This window comes from Phragmites australis, chromosome 4 (genome assembly GCF_958298935.1).
Source record: "Phragmites australis chromosome 4, lpPhrAust1.1, whole genome shotgun sequence".
Lineage (NCBI taxonomy): Eukaryota > Viridiplantae > Streptophyta > Magnoliopsida > Poales > Poaceae > Phragmites > Phragmites australis.
The window spans coordinates 38,682,202-38,701,614 of record NC_084924.1 but is presented as its reverse complement, the minus strand read 5'-3'; the positions used below and the strand labels follow the sequence as shown (position 1 = coordinate 38,701,614).

Sequence of the window (19,413 nt, the reverse complement as noted above, 5' to 3'; positions counted from 1 at the left end):
TCGCTGCGTGAACCCTTGTGCTACTAGCCTTGCTTTGTATCTCACCACCTCGTTGTTCTCATTCCATTTCTGGACGAAAAACCATTTGAATCCCATAGGGAAGACATTTGGAGGTGTACGTATTACTTTTGTGAATACCTCTCTTTTTTGAGCGAGGCTATCTCTGCTTGGATTGCATCCTTCCATTGAGTCCAGTTCAAGCGTTGTTTACACTCTGCCATGGTCTTGGGATCTGGATCATTTTGAAGGTTATTTGCAATCATAGTGGAGAAGTATGTGTCGACAATCATAGTCTTTCAGTCATATGATTTTCCAGAATCTAGATAGTAGGTGAAAATCTCTTGTACCCTTGGTGACTATTCGTGATTTCCCAATACGATTGAGTCGGGCTATTCCGATATCCCAGCATCATGAATTGAGCACGCTATTGAACTGGGTTGTAGATGTTACTCATCCACTGGGTGTATACTACCCATTGGGTGTCTGTCAACTTGAGGTTGACTTGCACTTACTATTTCAGAGGGTTTTTTCCTCTGTTTCCTTTGGCGCTGCAAGAAGTTGTATCATGCTTTGTGGCCGTATTTCTCCTCCTCTTATTTTGAACAGGGAGTTGAGTGATTTTTATTGGTACCTCCACTCTTTCGGACATATTTTTGGCAAGATTATAGGATTTTGTGACACCTTTGTAGTTAGTAAATGCATCTGGCAGGTTATTTATAATATGTTGCAAATTGATGATTTTCTGAAGTTGGAGTTCAAATTCTTGAGTACGTGGATCTGAGACGGAAATGCCTTAGACATTCCAATTGATATCCTGGCATTCTTTCTAGTACTTGAAATCTTCCCCTAATACTGGGAAATAGTCCTCATAATATACAATCAGCATACCGGGCCGTGAATAGATCCCCTGCAAGGGGCTCAAGGTATTTAATGATCAACGGAGATTGATACCCCACGTAGATCCCTAATTTCCTAAGTGGGCACATGGATGTACGCGGCGATGGTGAGATTGGTACGTATGTAGCGCAACCGAATTTACGCAGATGGGAAATACTTAATGGATTTCCACGTACTAATTGTAGAGGGGGAAGTACTATGATATGCAGTAGGTCGCAATTGAATTAAGTCAGCAACGTGTAAAACTGCATGACCCCAACAAGAAGTTGGTAAATTATAATTTTGTAATAAGGGTCGTGCAATGAGCTTAATTCTTTTGATAAGGGATTCTACCAAACTATTTTGAGTATAGACATATGGGACAGAATGCTGAATTTGAATTTCTAGGGCCATATAATAGTCATTAAAGGCACATGAGGAGAATTCTGCAGTATTGTCCATTCAAATTGATTGAATTCAATGTTCAGGATAATGTGCTCGTAATTTAATAATTTGATCCATTATTTTGGCAAATGCATGGTTTCGTGTGGACAAGAGACACACGTGAGACCATCGTATAGATGCATCTATTAGAACCATAAAATAACAGAATGGTCCGATTAATGGTTGGATAGGACCACATATATCGCCTTGAATACGTTCAAGGAATTTGAGTGATTATACTTGAATTTTAAGGTAAGATGACCTTAAAATTAGCTTCCCTGTGGCCCATGAAGTGCACATAAAATCTGAAGATTGAGGGAATTTAGCATCACTTAAATCATGACTAATTGAATTGCTAATGATTTTTTGCATCATCCCTATACCGGGATGACCAAGGCGATCATGCCAAGTTTGGAATGCATTGACATTATAAAAAATTACCTTGTACGTAACATTTGCTACATGTTTGATATATGTGTAGTACAATCCTAGCAATAAAGAGGGAATTTTTTTCAAGTACTTGTTTGCCATATCCGTTGTTTTCCGTTAAGAGAAGACATTCCTCTTTTTTGTCATCATGGGTTTCACTATGAAAACTATTCTGACGGATATCTAACTTAGTAAGTTACGAGTTGAATCAGGATACAGTAAAGTACCCTTGACGGTTGGACCCGGCCTCGCCCCACCTGCCCTTTAGTGATGAAAATGGATGGGATAAATTTGTTCCGTTTCGATCCATTTTCAACATTCTCATCCGTTTTCAATTTTGTGTTCAAAAGAAAATGTGAAAATGAAAATAGTTAAGGGTTTTCGTTACCAGTTTCAGATTTTCCATTTTTAATTGTGAATTTCCTGGTTTTCCAATTAAGACCAAAACTACACAGATCACAATATAGTCCACAGGCCAAGTTCTGCCGACAAACCTAAACTTCACCTAGACTCCAGTGGTACAGTCTCAGTCAGCTGCCGACCTATCGATGTTGTTCAAGCTCCTATATCGCCTTCAATCATATTCTTTGTGTGATTGTATATTATATTGAGTACTTGAATTACGATATGGTGGTTATTTTTTAGTTGAGACTTATGTCATTTATGATTTATCTGTGTATGATATGAATTACGATTGTTGGTGTGAATTAATTATGTGTCGCGCTAATGCTTGAAGTTCTAGTTCTACGGATCTATATTTTTGTTCAAATTATTGGTTTTTATCAATACTAACATATTTATATTTGGATTGGTTCTTTTCTATATTCCAATTTTCGAGTTCATAACTATTTTCAATTTTCTTATTTTCATTTCTATTTTAAATATATATATATATATAAATAAAAACGATTAAAGAATTTTCCTCAATTACCGTCAGTTTTCATCCTACTACTCTTCTCCTGTCATCTTTATCATCAATACGTAGAGTCTACCCTACACGTCAGTGATGACACGCGACATCATGGGAGACTCGGCCGTCCCCTCCCGCGACCGTTCCAAATTTTCCCTCCGTGTTCGTATTCCACGCGGCGACGTCGCCATCGCGGCCTCCTCTCTGCTCCCCTTCTCATTCTCCGCACCTGCACGCTGCCGCCGCCGTCCCGTACGCATCCCCAAACCCTAATTCATCCCCCTGACACATATACGGGCGCGCGAGGAGACTCACTCTGACTCCGCAGATCGCCGGCGATGGGATCCAAGGACCAGGACGGAGGGGCCGCCTCTTCGGGTAGCGGCGGGTTCTTCTCGTCGATCGCCGCCGGCGTGCGCAGCTGGGGCACCGCCGTGCACAAATCCGTCAACGGGTGAATCTCTCCGCCGGCCATGCTTCCCTCCCATCTCTCCAGATCCGCCTCGAGCTACCCCTATTCGCTTGGGGCTTGTCGCTAGAGCACTGCCCGAGCTGATCGGTGGGGATCGGCACCTCTCCGCCTCGTGATCTGACGCCCCGCGTCCGATCCCAGCTCCTTCTGCTGATCCCGCCCGGTGATTCTGGCGAATTGTGAATCGAGTATTTCATTCAATCTCCAAGCTAGGGGCTTTAGTAATACCTGTATACGCGCTATATATGTGATACCGTCGATTTACACTTGCAGTGTGAGAAAGTGGATGCTTGGTTGAGTGACAATTCCTTTTATGTATGTAGTATCTAGCATGCAATGCCTTGAAGTGGATAAGGTAATTATTGTGATTGTGAGATACAGGCAATACGTAAATGTGCAATTTAAAGCTTATATGATGTGTTCCGTACTGAATTTTGATGCCAATGGCTGAACCTTGATTTAGGTTTGACCTACGTCATAATAAACCCCGTTGACATGCACAACATTTTGTGCCTCGTTACTTTATCCTTAAGTTTAGCCCTTTTTTCTCCACTTTATCCCTATGATGTGCCTTTTTTTAGATGCTATGATTTGCCTTTTTGGGCTTGAATTCTCGTGAAATATGCATAGGCAATGGACTGTTGTTGGTCTCTGATGTAAAATTGTTTTGTAGTAGGGAAAACAGTTTGCCATTGCTTGGCACTTTGTAATGAACAGTTATATGATGTTTGTAGGTTGGTCGGGTATGAAGGCCTTGAAGTTATTAATCCCGATGGAGGCACGGAAGATGCCGAAGCAGAGGCTTTCAGGGGGCGCTGGAGGCAGGAGGTGAGGACAAGTGAATTAGCATTGAATAGTATAGACCTGGAAAATTACTAGAATCACTTGTATTTAAACAGTAATCAAATGTGTAGGGATATTCAGATTCTCATTAGGGAAATTGATTGCTTTGGGGTTTTGAGTTCATATCTAGTGCAACAAAGTTGAACACTGTCAATAAAATATTACATTTTTTATCGGAATGCTCAATTCCATTTAGCCACCAGTTCCATGCAAATCGCCGGAAACCAGTTCAGATACAAATTCATGGACCTGGTCTAACCAAACAGCCGGACCAGAGGCCGCTGCAACCCTACCATGGGTGGCAAGACAATCTGCCACTTGATTACAAAGACGTGGGCAGGATGAGACATGGCAGATAGGAAACTCTGAACGCATGATGCCTCTAATCCAAAAAATAACAAAATATTACAATTACTTCAACCTTCTGTGTTGAAAACAGCCAATTGAACTAAAAATATACCTGATCTGAGAGAAATACACTTTTTTCTGCTTACAGTATTTGCTTAATTTTATTTCCTTAAGTGTACAACTATATTCTACTTCTACCCATTTGGATGTCCAAAAACCCTTGAACATGCTTAATGATCACCACAGTAAACTCTTGTGTGCCCAGAGTGTCGTTCATGTTGGCTGTTCACTATCCACGAACAATTTATATCTTTATTACTGTTTCTTTTTGGTTTCAGATGTGCAATTTCATCCTGGACTAATGTGAGTCCACCCATTCGGTTGCCAGAACATCACCTCTATGGGATCCTGCTTCGATTTATTTGACTAGCCACATGTTTATTGAAGTTATGTTTACGATTTGTAGGTTTGCTCATGGCTCATGAAGCGTAGAATGACTTGTATTAGATCATCGTATCTGTTGCCATATGTTATTCAATGTGAACCAGGAAATCAAAGGGTGAAATCTAAAAGACAATCCCATTACAACCCTTACCGTACTAATTCCTTAATTGTCATGATAGTTTATTTTGTCACTGATTCCCTCAGTCCAGTAGTAGCGAGAACAATCACTGTGTATTTATTAGAGTTGGTTTCCATCAAATGATAATTTCTACAGCGCCTTCGACTGCTGTGGACCTACGATAGTTTGCACTGTGGTTTATGAATGAGTAATTAGTAATGACTCATGTTGCGCACCACTCTCCGATAATTTGTTTTGTTCATGAACAAAAGTAAATATGTCCAGTGTGTCATTTGGACTATGTATTTCAGTTGTTCAACATGATTCTGTCAATTTCTGCACTTTCTATGCTATTTTTTTTACACTGCAGTTAATTTGCAGGATCGTGATAGTTATTGGAAGATGATGCACAAGTACATAGGATCAGATGTTACGTCACTTGTGACACTTCCAGTCATCATTTTTGAGCCAATGACAATGCTTCAGAAAATGGCTGAGGTTTGTACTGCTAAGTTCTCAATAAGAGTCCTCAAGGTTTACATCACAGCCCTTGTATCACCGAAGGAAGTGTCTGCAATTGTTTGACCCTCTACACCTTAAAGTTATTTTATTCTTACCGGCTTAGCATAAACTGTGTACAACGTAGTAATACTTTTCCCTATACCAAACTATTACTTAGGTAAGGCTAAGCGAGCTTACAAGTTCCTTACGGTTTATTGTTGTTTCTTAGTAATCATCTGTATGGTGATTCACTTCATGTTGTCTTGTGGCAGTAAAAAATCAGGTTGACTGTAATGCCATAAGTCAACCATTGAAAAATCTGGAGCCAAATAATCTTGTGAGATCCCATTATTAATTGATGTTGGAAGTCTGTGATATAGCCGCTAATTCTTTAATATATAGATCTCTCCGTGTTCTTAACTGAGCCTCATACAGAAAATAACTTCTTTATATTCATGTGATGATTGTTTGCTGATGTTTTTGTTCCTGCTGAATGCAGTTGATGGAATACTGTGAGTTGTTAGACAAAGCAGATGAGTGCGAGGATCCATACATGCGTTTGGTATATGCTTGTGAGTTTTCCCCTTCCCTTACCTGCGACACCACTCTAATGCTATATTATGGTTGCCTGAGCTTTTAGCCAAACTTTTCAGCTACATGGGCTGTTTCGGTCTATTTTGCATACCAGCGTCCGTGGAAGCCGTTCAATTCAATCCTTGGAGAGACTTATGAGATGGTTAACCACCAGGGTATTACGTTTCTTGCTGAGCAGGTTAGTGATTTGAATCTGTCATTGCATAAAGGTTTAATACAAATAACTTATGTTAACAAATGCTGTTAATTCTGCATTTGTTTACGATATGTTACTTTTGGTAATCTTTGTTACCATTATTTTTTCAGGTAAGCCATCATCCTCCAATGGGTGCTGCTCATTGTGAGAATGAGCATTTTACTTATGACATTTCGTCTAAGTTGAAGACCAAGTTCTTGGGAAATTCAGTGGAAATTTACCCAATTGGAAGGTGAATTGTTAGAATTGTATTGTTTCTTGGAGATCTGTATGTCTTAAAACTTAAAAGGCTTGTCTATCTGAGCAGATGGACTATATTACAAACCTTTTTTAAAGTTGCGTAGAAACCAGTTATGTAAATCTGACCCCTGTTATCGAATTTTCATATCAAAGGACTAGAGTGACACTTAAAAAATCTGGTGTCATGTTGGAGTTGGTGCCACCACCAACAAAGGGTAACAACCTGATATTTGGCCGCACTTGGGTTGACACACTTGGAGAGATGGTCATGACAAACCTGACAACTGGAGACAAAGTTGTGCTATATTTCCAGCCCTGTGGCTGGTTCGGGTAAGTTATTGACCACCATTTTGCTGATGCATTTGTGTTTGAGTGAGAATTGTTGTGGCCAATTATTCAATTGCCTCTCTATACTACAACTCTATTCATTTACAGTTCATTGGGTGGGTGGGTTCATTCAAATCTTTTTATCGTCTTCCTTTGTTCCCTATCTCCAGAGCTCCAGCTTGTAATGCTTTGTCTAGGCATGTCTCAATTTACTGTACATTTCAGGGCTGGCCGATACGAGGTGGATGGGTATGTGTACAGTGCAGCGGAAGAACCTAAAATAATGATGACAGGGAAATGGAATCAGTCTATGAGTTGCCAACCATGTGATCAAGAAGGCGATCCTCTTCCAGGCACTGAGCTAAAGGAGGTCATACTTTCTTTCAATTTTCATTACTAGGGAGGTTTTTTTTTTTGGGTTATTTTCATGCAATGCCAGTCTCATATTTGTGGATGCCAGATCGACTGAAACGCTCATAATTACCACAGATTTGGAGAGTCGCTCCTACCCCACAGAACGACAAGTACCAGTATACATACTTTGCACACAAAATAAATAGCTTTGATACAGCACCGAAGAAGTTATTGGCATCTGATTCCCGGTTGAGGCCTGATAGATACGCCCTAGAGAAGGGTGACATGTCTAAATCTGGCTCAGAAAAGAGCAGGTACTTGCACGCTTTTTCTTGAATTCGCACCACACCTTGTGAAAACTAGCATTGCACTTTATGATTGACAATGGGATTTTCAGCTCTGCCTGCCTTCCATTTTCACCTTACACCTGAGTTTATGGAAATTTTCAGGCTTGAGGAACAACAGAGAGCTGAGAAAAGAACTCGAGAGGCCAAGGGCGAGCAATTTACTCCAAGATGGTTTAACATGACGAATGAAATTGCTCCTACCCCTTGGGGTGACTTGGATGTTTATGAATACAATGGCAAGTACGCCGAGCACCGGGCTGGCATAGACAGCTCTAGTGTCGCCGGTGAGACAGACGTCACTTCCATCGAGTTCAACCCGTGGCAGTACAGCAGTTCATCTTCCCAATGATTTTCCATGGTCTGAAGCTGCCATCTTTATTTATTATTGTGTAAAATGCGTCCAGGCCTTACTTTGCACTGATTATGCCATTAGCAGTTTCATGCCTTTGTAGTATAATTGCCTTCCCCTTTCCTCTTCATTCTACAATTATTCAGGAAGCGATGTATCTGATGTAGTCCATGTACTGTCGTTAATCTAGCAGAAATTTGCAGAGTTTCCTTGAGCCATTGGTTGGTCGTATTTATGCGTGATAAACAGTATAAGGACAACGATTCTGTTGAAGCGCAGCATCTCTGCGTTGCATTTGATCTGCGACCAGCTTTTTGCCCGTTTTACTGCAGTGGAATACTAGGGTCTGGGAATAGGCAAAAGCAGAAACCATTGGCCCGGCGTTGCGTTTGAACTGTGTACTTGATCTGATCCGAGAGCAGGCAGGGTTGTTGATTAAATCATGATTCATGACAAGCGGCTGTGGGTCTATTATGTTCCAAGGGCGGCACTAATGACATTGTTTGGTGATGAATGAGGTGTGGTCCTGCATGTCTCTGCCTTGTCGCCTTGCAGCGATGCGTTTGGTACGGCCCCGCCTTGTCCAGCCTCACCAAATGGCAATCCCTGAGACTGTTACTCAAATCACTTGGCAACGAAATTTCACCAGAAACTGTTCGGTCCATACAGGAGTTCCAGACAGGGCCCTGACTATGTAGTAATTAGAAAACGCATGAAACATATATGTGAAAATAAGTTCACAGTTCACATCAACCTTCAGAACCAGTTCTTTGTGCTGTCAGTTTTACCTGCTCCCTGTCTTCAGTAGCGTGGATTAGTTACTGAAGCTCTCTTCAAGGAGGTTAACTCCTCTGCGTAGCTAAAAAGAAAATTCTCTGAATAGATGGGAACGGGAAACGGACAGGAAGATAATAGTCACGTGTAGCGCGTCGTGGACGTACGAATGCAAGGAGATTAGGAGGGAACGGTGGCCACTCGTCGCTCTGCAGATATGATTGGATCGTCCTAAGGTGGTCCTGTCCTCCAATCAAGATCAGTTCTGCCACTTTCCTGCAACGTGCGCGGGCTCGGCACGAGAAGCTGGAACTACCAGGAGCCCAGGACAGGTGAACAATGGTACTCGTAACACGTCCATCGTTATCACGACAGTCGAGAGCCAATTTGAAGCGCGCACATTTCGCAGAAAAGTTTGCAAAAGATAGTTCAGTTCCTGCAGGAAAGAGGGAAATTCGCCGCCATCGGAACGAGGCCTAAGGATTACGAGCAGAGCTACGTACAAAACTTACGTGAACTTCATGTACGACTGATGTGGCAGCCACATGTTAATTCAGCAGCATATTGGGTTCCCTTGATTCACGAAGCATGGAGTATTTTTTCACTGACACGTCAGCTTTCAGGAGTATTTCTGTAAGTACTTCAAGTAGACAAAGCAATACCGAAGGATTACCGGAGCCCGGAGGTGGTCTGGTTTCTGATCGGATCCAACAAGCGCGGAGGAGGGGCTTGGCGCCCATGTCCTAACCCAAGCCAAGTGTCCTTGTCTGCTCTACATGGACGGCAACCATCCGTCCCCAACCCAACCCAAACCACTTCAGAGTTCAGTCAGGTCAGACCGTCAGGAGATGGACCACTTGCAACCCCCTCCCCCTCCCGACCTTCGATTGCATCTTTGGGTTCGTGACGCCCCACTCTTTTCCCCTCGGACCGAGACGCTGCACATTTCCTTTCCTCCCTCCTGGCTCCGTCCCAGCTAAACCGTCGCCGTCACTCGCGAAAGGAAGAGCCAAACAGAGCACGAAATGATGAAGGCAAAATGGACAGCTCGGGGACAATTAAAGCTAACAACCGTGCTCGTACACACCTGGAACGCCTCGCGCATGAACTGTCCGGTACACCCTGTTCGCTTGGCCCGTGCAGCTGGGACTGCCCCGCGCCTGAACTGGGACAGCGCGCACGGGACAGCGCGGCGCACGAGCGGGCGCGGCGATCACACATGACATGGCAGGACGAGGCGAGCACTTGGCGGTTGGCGCTGTTTTTCCCTGGGTTGGATTGCGTCGGGTAGGGACGGCAAAGGTAGCGGTGTGTTCTCGGCACATGTGCCGCGCTGGTCCGGCACGAGCCCCTCTCCCTTTCGGTTTGGGTTCGTCGCCTTTGGTGGTTTGGTTAGGCCTGGCCCGGGAGATGCACCAGGGTGGAAGGAGGGAAGGGACCAGCCCCAAGTTTTAAACGAATAGGGAGAGATGTTTTGAATGGCACATGTGTCCATGTGTACTGGGAGGCGACGAATTAGCATCAGACAGCCTAGTAATATCACACCCCCGCGTGCTTAATCCAGATACAGCAGATGCAGCAGCCACATAAATTAGAATCAGCAGCTGGTTCCTGGAACCAACCCCCAATTGCACTCACACTCCAACTATACTTAACACCAGCACTACCACTGTCGGTTCTAAAACACTATCATTGTCGGTTTTAGAACTGACAGTCCCGACAGTGAAAATCGTAACTACCACTGTCAGATCTAGAATCGGTAATGATAGGTGTTCTAGAGAGAGAAAAAAACAAGGCTGAGTTGTGGCATGGCAACGGCAGCTTTTTGAGCTGGCTCGGCTGCCGCCGCCACTGGCGTGCTCCGCTGCCGTTGCTATGCCATAGCTCACTTTGCTCCGCTCTGCACAAGAAAACGCGACGGCATGAATGCCGCCGCCACAGCACACTGCACGAAGGTTGCCGCCACCGTCGTCCTTGACGTCAACCACGAGCCACCCTTGGAGTCGTCGTCCTTGATCTCAACGTGCTCTCGAACCCACCGCCCTCATACCCATCCGCTCCCAGGGCCGCCACTCCCAACTGTGCCCCGCACCCTCGGACTCGACGCCCAAGAAGGTTGCCTTCTTGTTGCCCCAGCACCGGCGCGCCACCCCACGGACCTCTCGTTGTTGTTGCCTAAGGCGGTGCTGGACTGCGCCGAGGAGGTGGACCAGGAAACCGCTTGCACCATGCTAGAGGAGGGCCCACAGCACGGATCCTCCCTATTGTGCCTCGTCTTCCATTGCTGTGGCGAGTCGACGGGCACGGTAGTGGCCTAGGCCAACTCCGGGGAGCCCACCTTGGCTGTAGCCAGCGTGGATCTCCGACCTTAGCGAGATCCATGGCCGGATCCACCGAATCCCGCCGTGGATCTCACAAGGGGTGAAGTTTGCTGGTGGGGGAGGTTGGGAGGAGGCCGATGAGGGAGGCTGGTGAAGGGAGGGAGAGAGAGAGGGGCCGGTGAGCAAGGCTAGGAGGTGGAGGCTGCTGAGTGCAGGCATGAAGAGAGAGAGAGAGAGAGAGAGAGAGAGAGAGAGAGAGAGAGGGCGCGAAGAGATAATGGCGAGAGATCGATTCGGTGCATGCGGGCGTGAAGAGATAAGGGACAGAGAAAGAGAGAGGAGCCGGATCTGAGCCACAAGTTAAAATCATAGTTTATTAAAATTTTGGGTCTGCTGATATTAGTGTCGGTTTATAATTCAAACCGGTACTAATACTCGGTTTTAGTGCCGGTTCTAACAACTCAATCATTGTTCGAGCGTGGCCTGTTTAAGAACCGACAGTGATATATTTTAGTGTCGATTTTTGCACAACCAATACTAATAAGATACTATTTATGACTTATTCTGTAGTAGTATAGGTAGTAAGTACTTAACACTCTAACTGTAAATTCGATCTCTCTTTTTTTCCTACGAAACAGATGGATTGGATGTTACCGAGAAAAGAATATGCCCTTCCTGAATCCCTTTAAACCAAGAAAAAGAAAGAACATATAACCGGGGGTCTCGGAAGTCGGCACACTAGTCCTAAATTATAAATTTCTCTTTTGGTTCTTGTAACTGCAATTATGTTTCTGAATTATTGCCTGTTTTTGTGTATGCTTTTCGAGAGATCTGGCAATTTTAGATCTGCATCAACTATCTTTTAAATATGCATCCATACTGTTTAACAAAATATCGCCTTTTCAACAGGATACATTATTATACGTCTCCTTAATTTGTGGATCAGTAGAAGGGAGGAAAACACGCTCATCGCAATGGCATACGGTACAATAGCGTATGAATCATCTCATAGTACTAAATTTTAGATTATGAGGCAGTTATTTCGTAAGCCAACGATCTTTTTCTCTCACATCACTCTCTCTCTCCTACACATTATCTAAAATCCTATATGATAGTGCATGAGGCGATCTATAAGACAACTAATGTGGACCATGGTACCTTACCTTAAACTTGTCTTGATATGGCGATAAACGCCCAGCACATCCAAAGAATACATTTTCCATCATTTATAAAGAGGGAATTTCTCACCAAGTGATCCGGTTACAGCTCGATCCACCTTAAGTGTATCGATCCACCTTAAGTGTATCGATCCATGTGATTTCCCAACCTGGCCACACATTTGTTCAAGAAAAAGAAGAGTTAAAAATGACACTGCAGGTGAAAGAAAATTATGTTGTTTGATACTTTGATCTCATGGGCTAGGGGGAACTAATTAAGCGTGACCTGTTCCTCCGGCAAGCAACAACCTGTTCTTGTAAAGTAGCATGTGACCTGAGGCTCCCTTCACATGACGCCTTACTTTTCTTCTAATATATATGCAGAAAACCAGTCTGTTAGTTTTGTAATCTCTTGTCTTTGCTTTAAAGAGCAAAAGAATTGATCAACCAAGTGGGCATTTGTATATGTAGTGTACTTTCCTACTTTGAAAGGATTGCAAGGAATTTGGGAAGTATATTCATGTTAGTAGGTGTAGGGCAGCTATAGGTAGCTCACTTTGTTAATCTCTCTGCACCAATGGCATTGTTGGGTAGTCTTAGGTATGAAATAGCTAGGTAGCTCCTCCAGATCCAGGTGTTAGGTAGTCTTAGGTGTGTGTATATATATGTGTGTGTGCTAATTTTTAGAATCATGGTAACCTATATATGTCCACTGAAAAAAAGGTCAACTCATTGGTCTGCCTCTCTTAGCCAAGTGATAAGAACAAGTCAATGCATGGAGTAAATAATCCCCGCGAATTTAGAGGGTGTAGAAGTATCCCTTATATAGATGCAGAAATATATATTGTTACGATGTTAGTTCATGGTACAGTCTACTTAACATATCATGGTTGCGTTTTAATGTGCACAATCGTGATAGTACTATCTGACTCTCGCGAACCGACACTAAAACCCTAACCATCCTAAAATTATGATAATTTAAAAATTGGAAAGTAGATTTTGCACCCACAGGGACAAGATCCTCCTCCCCTACCTCAGGCAGCTGCCAGGAAGCCCCTTTTTCTTTTGGGCAAACAAAATTGGAAGGAAGAAAATTTCTTTTTTTATTAAGAACTTGATAAGCATGTGATCAGCCCACTGAAGCTCACACCTGCCATGTGAGCTATCTTGCCTTGCTGAACCCCTCTAATAGTCTCATATATGAACCCTTCCTACCCCAATGATCCAATGGCTCATTTCCTCTATAACCATATCTGAGAAATAAAGTAGAGTAGAAAGAAAGAAAACTATACTAGCTGGTAGCATTGATAAAATAAAACGGGCACCAATGCATCGATCCTTTTCCCCTCTTGTCCTGGTCGGGAAGTTGGTGAGAGTGTCAGCTACCACTTCACTGTACAGGGAGGGTAGACAGCCAATGTGATGCACGCCCCATTATTCCCTTTCACGCCCAAGAATGGGGCCCTTATGAGAGGGCAGGAACCTCTTAATCATTAGCCAATTTGTTACTAATACTATCTGGCAGGGCCGTAGGATCTTTCGGTCAGTGGTGCTGAGGAGGATGCTCTGCTCTCTGATCTCACCTCCCATAAGCAAACATCAGCGATAAGCTGTAAAAATGCTCTAGATGAATAATTTACTAGTTGCAAATTCCGCAGTTGTGAATTTCTTAGAATTTTCTACTGCACCAGATAAGTTCAATTCGGTTGCATCATATATATTAAGAGTGGCCATAGCGTTGTTCTTGTGTTTTATTTTTGGGAATGAAGAAGATTGGCAACCACCAGCTAGCCGATTCTGACCATCTAACAGATCGGGCGTCAATTTGAGCTCGCTCAAGCTGACACTATTATTTGCTATTATTATGCAGTACAAATCTGAGGTGACTGCGACCTTTCCTATTTTATGAAGCGTTCTATGATTGCGGTTAGATCAAGCATACTCATCACAAGGCTGCATGTGAGACCCGCTTACTTAGTTTCCCCTAACGCGTAATCTTGGTCTGCATCCGATGCTATAGCTCGTATTAACATGCATGGAGCGTCAAGCATGTGATCGATCCAGAGTTTATACTAACATGGTTTATTAGTAACATGCTGACAGCATGATTAGCAAGTCTGTTCTCTTCTCTTGTCCAACGGATCATGAGAGAGAGAGAGAGAGAGAGAGAGAGAGAGAGAGAGAGAGAGAGAGGGGTGGCTTGTATGCTAAAAGGTCCACTTTGAGAAGGTTAACCAATCACAAAAGCAAGGGAGCTGCTAGCAAGGTGGTCCTCAAACACACACTTTATTACATGGTTTAGACTTCAGGAACGGAGAATTGGTATGTACGCATAGGCAGTGATCGGCATTTAGGCCTGCTGCTTTCAGACGCTGCCGGCTTATATACCCCTGGAATCTTGGATATGGCACCGCCTCCAACTCGCTCGCTCACTCTGCACCCTCCGTGGCTTCGCGTGAAACTCTCCCGTTTCTTTGGGCTCTGGCGCGTGGAAATGCCCTGCTTCGCCTGCGGACGGACGCCCTTTTGGAGTGCTCTCGTTTTCTCCGTCCCTCTCCTCGCCTTGTTGTATCTGTATCCCGTTTCCGTGGATGAGCTCAGGGCTGGGTTGGGTAAGAATGGGACGGTTGCGGCTAGCTCTTCCTCGTGTCGGTGTCAGCAGTGATGGACTGGGGTTTCTTTCTCGGGAAGGGGGTTAGGGATGATTGAAAGGTGTGGGCGTACATAGCTGAGTGCCTGTGTGGTGGTGCGCGTGTTGATCAACTAAACCACGCCTTCTAGTAGCCATATACCAAACGCTGTCCGAATAGTATACTAAAAACAGAACCAAATGGATTAATTTGGGTAAGCTACCGACGCATCGTTACAGGCCTCATGAGAAAGATTAAGAAAAACAGTTTAGGGATAGGCATCGAGCAACGATAGATATTCATAGATCTACTTTTAGTTTAACTTAATTAACTAATTAGATAATTTTTTCATCTTATATTATAAAATTAGTTATATAAATTAAACTAGAGTGAATCTAGGATTATAAAATTAGTTATATAAATTAAACTAGAGTGAATCTAGGATTATAAAATTAGTTATATAAATTAAACTAGAGTGAATCTAGGAATTGCTCCACGCTCATTCCTAAAACAACTAGGTTGGCGATACGAAGGGCGTCACTAGAGAGACCAATAGTAATCAAGGTTTACAAATGTGTTTTACTTTCGAAATCCGCTCGGCGGCGGTAATCGCGGTTACTGCAGTAACCACACAGTAATTCAATAGAATTCGATAGAAACCGGTTGAATTCTGTCAATTTTTATTTTTTTTGAATTTTAATTTAAATTTGAAACAATTGTAAAGAAACCACTACTCCTGATGTTATTGCAAGCTTGCCACTTGAAAATTACAAAAACACCATTAAAACTGTCATTCAAGTGGCATCCTTGCAAAAAATAAAATACCAGGAAGGTATTTGCAAATATCCCTTTAAATTTAGTCGGTAACCGCCCAATTTATAAAAGCAGTGTGCACCGAATCATCCGATAACCGCAATAAATAAACAATTACCGATGTTATTTGTAATCCTGATAGTAATACAGGCCACATGGGCAGCTGGCCTATAAAGGTTGCCAAGGTTGCCTCCCAGTTTAGTAAGCGGGCGAGGGATCCATGCATGAGACGGAAGCTGGGGAGAGATCAGGGAGGAGGCCGGGGTGAAGTGCAACTGCATGCGTCGTTCCCCGTTCGAGCCTGGACACGTTGCCCGCCTTACACGCCAAGCAAGCTCCCCCCATGGTCGTCTCCCACGTTCCCCGCCGCCGGCCGGCCACCGCGCGCGTCTACGCCAAGCACCACCCGCCTGACCACCGAGCCGCTGACTGGTGGGCCCGGCTAAAGGGCAAAAGGATGGAGTCTCGAACGAATTTGACAGCGTGGGAACAAGGTTAATTTACTCACTGTATAAGTAAGTTCGCAGTGTTTGTTGAATTTGAACTGGTTCAGTCAGTTCTTTTCTCGACCACTGAATATGTCCTGATTTCATGGTCATCGAATAAGTCAGGTTTCACTCCATAGTATTCGGATTTCAAAAAATTTTACTCCATGCCATTGTCGGATGGTGTGGAGTAAAGAATTTTAAAATTCAGATGGCGTGCGGCGGGAGTGGACTTATTCGATGGCAAACAGTGATATGGAAATTGAACTTCTCTGACGACGTGCAGTGGATTTATTCTTTTCTCTCCACTGTTGCGGGGCATATGTAGGGATGTTAATGGGGACCGGATCCCCGATTCCTCGCAGGGAATTCTTCTATTAGGGGACGGGGATGGAGGGATTTTGCTCCCCGCTATATCCCCGATATCACATATATACACATTTTTTATATAAATGTACAAACATTACATTACGTAGAGTAAATAATAAATTACTCTTATTCTTTTTTATCTAACCTATTATATTTAATCAATATTATATTAATTACCCTCGTATGCATTAATAAATTACTTATTTATACAATGTACATATTATTAATATATAAAAATAATCAAATATCATTCAATTTTACATTCTCATTGGGGATCCGATCCCCGCAAAATTCCCCGTAGGGATAGGGATGGAAGAAATCTTCCCCCGATAGCTAAATGAGGATGAGAATAGGAAAGCATTCTCCAGCAGGGATTGGCCTCGTTGCCATCCCTAGGCATATGTTTCAACCCTTTATATAATTATATGGATGAACTTTTACTAGGTGATAGTTATCAAGATTTAAAAGGGCTACTTGGATGAAGTTATAGATCATCAAGAATTAGTTTAAATTTAAAGTGCATCCTGAAAATTCCTAGAGCACATATATATATTCCTCCTCTCGCAAACAAGCTCTAAGTGGATAGATTAATAGTATGTTTTTGATAACATTAGCCCGCATTTTCCTGATGAACTTTCACATCAGTTTAGTTTTAGTCAATAATTAAATCCATTATTATATGATTTTGCTCAATTGCGTGCACATTATGAAAAATACAATGATATTGGTGAAATTTCCCTAAAAAGCATATTGGTGAAATTTAATTATGCCACTCTCATAAAAATATAATTATGATAAATAAACGGAGTGATTTAGTCTCAAAAGGTAAAAAAAAACCAATGATATTGAACATAACAGTGAAAACAACAGAAGATATTCCATGAAATTTATGATGGTCTGTATAACGATTAATCGTGTGTGGTGCCCCAAACCTTTTGTTATTTTGTATACATATATATAGGTGGATTGCCGTCTATAAAAGACATAGACAAGGATATACTAAATAAGAATGGTATTTCTAAAGCAAGTCTGTACTTCAGGGCAGGGCGGTAGATCAGCTTTTTGGATCGTTGGATGTATGTATATGTCCAAACATAAGCGAAGGACGAAACGTTCCAACAACGATTGGTATCATTAGCATGGCAATGGTGGTAACAAAAGTGAATGACCGGTCCCTTTCCAGGAACGTTTGGTATCTTTGGCCTTTTGCTCTCTTTGGCAGAATCCCATGACTGCCTTTGCGGTTAACGTGCAAGCAAGTGTTGCAGCGGTTCCATCATTCTCTTCCCATTCCCCTCTTTGTGTTTTTAGTCAGGTGCGTCCATGTGCGGTATCAGCAAAGAGCTGCGGGAGGTGATCGACGTGTATAGCGTGCAGGGCAGGCGGGCGTGCAAGCCAAAGGCGAAATGCGGGAGTGGGATTTCCGGGAGCGGAACACGTGCTAGCGAAGTAGTAGAGATTGAGTGGCATGAGTTAGGTAATTTCTGCGAAATTTAGGGTAGTCTGTGGGACTGGAGACAGTACGTCATGTCTGGTGCAAGAATCACCACACTTTTTTTAAGTAGTAAAGATAGAAAATATTTGACCGGTTCAAGTTATTTGTGTAGTCTCCTCTACAATATTTTTTTCTCAACACTATTATATATCACATGGTGCACATCACTGTAAAATTTGTAAAAAAAATATATATCAGATTTATGTGTCAATCTCAAGATAATAAAATGCAGTCATCATGTGACTGAAATCACTGTTAATTCAGTTGGCAATGCTCGCCATCATGTTACCCCTCGAGGTTAGGATTGAGGAGGGTCACGATCATAGTTTCACCTATGTCCCCCGGGCTTAGAGGAGGTTGGGGAGGCGACGTCACAATGGTGCGATGTGGTGATAATGGTAGATGTGTTGCTGGGTGAGAAAGCTAATGGTAGAGAGAGAGGATTGATGGCGGAGATGATGAAAGCGGATAGATTAGGAGGCGACGAGCTATGGTGACAAATCCAGACGATAGGTGCCGTCAGAGATATGGGAGGCGAGGCGGCGACATGGGAGAGGAGATGGTTTTGTTGGCTACTACAGAAGAATTTCAAGGGAAGATGCAAGACTAAGTTCAAGGTTGAAGAAAGTTGTGATCCAACGGCTAACAGTGGTTGACCGAAATCTTTCGAGATTTTAGGTGATCGAGAAGCAGTTGCTCTTAAAGATAGTTTTAGCACATCTCATACAATCCGTGGATCAAATCCCCTGCAATTTTATAAGAAACTAAACCCCGCAATTTTGTCGGTGCAAGCAGAGTAGTGACGCCAAAGCCAAAGAGGAGGCGCTCGTCGTGGGCGCGACATTGCTTTCCTTGGCACATTCGCTGCTCATCCATTCGAATTGCGTGATGCACGCTGCTGATATCCCGTGCTGGCCCACACTGGTGTACCCACCGGACGAACTGGCCTCAACGTGCGTGCATGGGATGGGACGGTAGTGGTCTGCCTCTCAGGCCCTACGTACTTTCCCCGCCGCCTGCCAATCTTTCATCTCCAGCAACTGCACTCAACGTTCAGCAGCCAGCACTGGTACTCGCTCTTGCTTTGATCTACTGCTGCTGCTGCTGTAAGAAAGGAAAAGGCATCGTCTGATAGGATAGGAATATGTTCTTCCATGCATGTTGTGTGCATGCACTGGGTATCGCTCTGCTCGTCATGCATGCATGCATCACGCAGGGGGACTCGTGAATCGCGTCGTCCATGAGAAGGAAGTGGCAGACGTCCAATAGGTAAATGGTGCCCGATAGGATGGATGGGGACAGGCATGCCTCACCCCCGTTCGTGGTGGTGGTCTCTGCATGCATCAATTCTCTCGGCCCCGACCCGGGATGGATCTGTGCATGCATGCGCGCCTACGTTTATCGTGCGATTACTGCTGGACGACGTGCATGCATGCATGCATCTGTTATGATATGATACCACGTCCGGAGGCGCATGGGTGGGAGCGAGATGGGCGAGGCATCATCATCTTGGCATGAGCATGCGCCCTGATGATTTGATGCCTGCTCTGCGCCTGGGTTGATCGTTCGAGTAACTC

At 43.6% G+C, this 19,413-nt stretch overlaps 1 protein-coding gene across 3 annotated transcripts; it reads left to right on the top strand.

Annotated features, from left to right (window-relative positions):
* Nucleotides 1-2,794: 2,794 nt before the first annotated feature.
* LOC133916414 (oxysterol-binding protein-related protein 3C-like) lies at nucleotides 2,795-7,996 on the top strand. Of its 3 annotated transcripts, XM_062360069.1 has the most exons (11): nucleotides 2,799-3,113; nucleotides 3,866-3,959; nucleotides 4,661-4,685; nucleotides 5,266-5,382; nucleotides 5,885-5,957; nucleotides 6,039-6,157; nucleotides 6,286-6,407; nucleotides 6,569-6,745; nucleotides 6,968-7,112; nucleotides 7,232-7,410; nucleotides 7,546-7,996. In XM_062360069.1, exons 2-11 carry the CDS (start codon nucleotides 3,877-3,879, stop codon nucleotides 7,790-7,792), a joined length of 1,287 nt encoding a protein of 428 aa, XP_062216053.1. In that variant the 5' UTR covers nucleotides 2,799-3,113; nucleotides 3,866-3,876; the 3' UTR covers nucleotides 7,793-7,996. The 3 variants fall into 3 exon arrangements, with proteins under 3 accessions (XP_062216054.1, XP_062216053.1, XP_062216052.1); XM_062360068.1 differs by lacking the exon at nucleotides 4,661-4,685 and having other exon boundaries at nucleotides 2,800-3,113; XM_062360070.1 differs by lacking the exons at nucleotides 4,661-4,685; nucleotides 7,546-7,996 and having other exon boundaries at nucleotides 2,795-3,113; nucleotides 7,203-7,343.
* The last annotated feature ends 11,417 nt before the right edge of the window (nucleotides 7,997-19,413 follow it).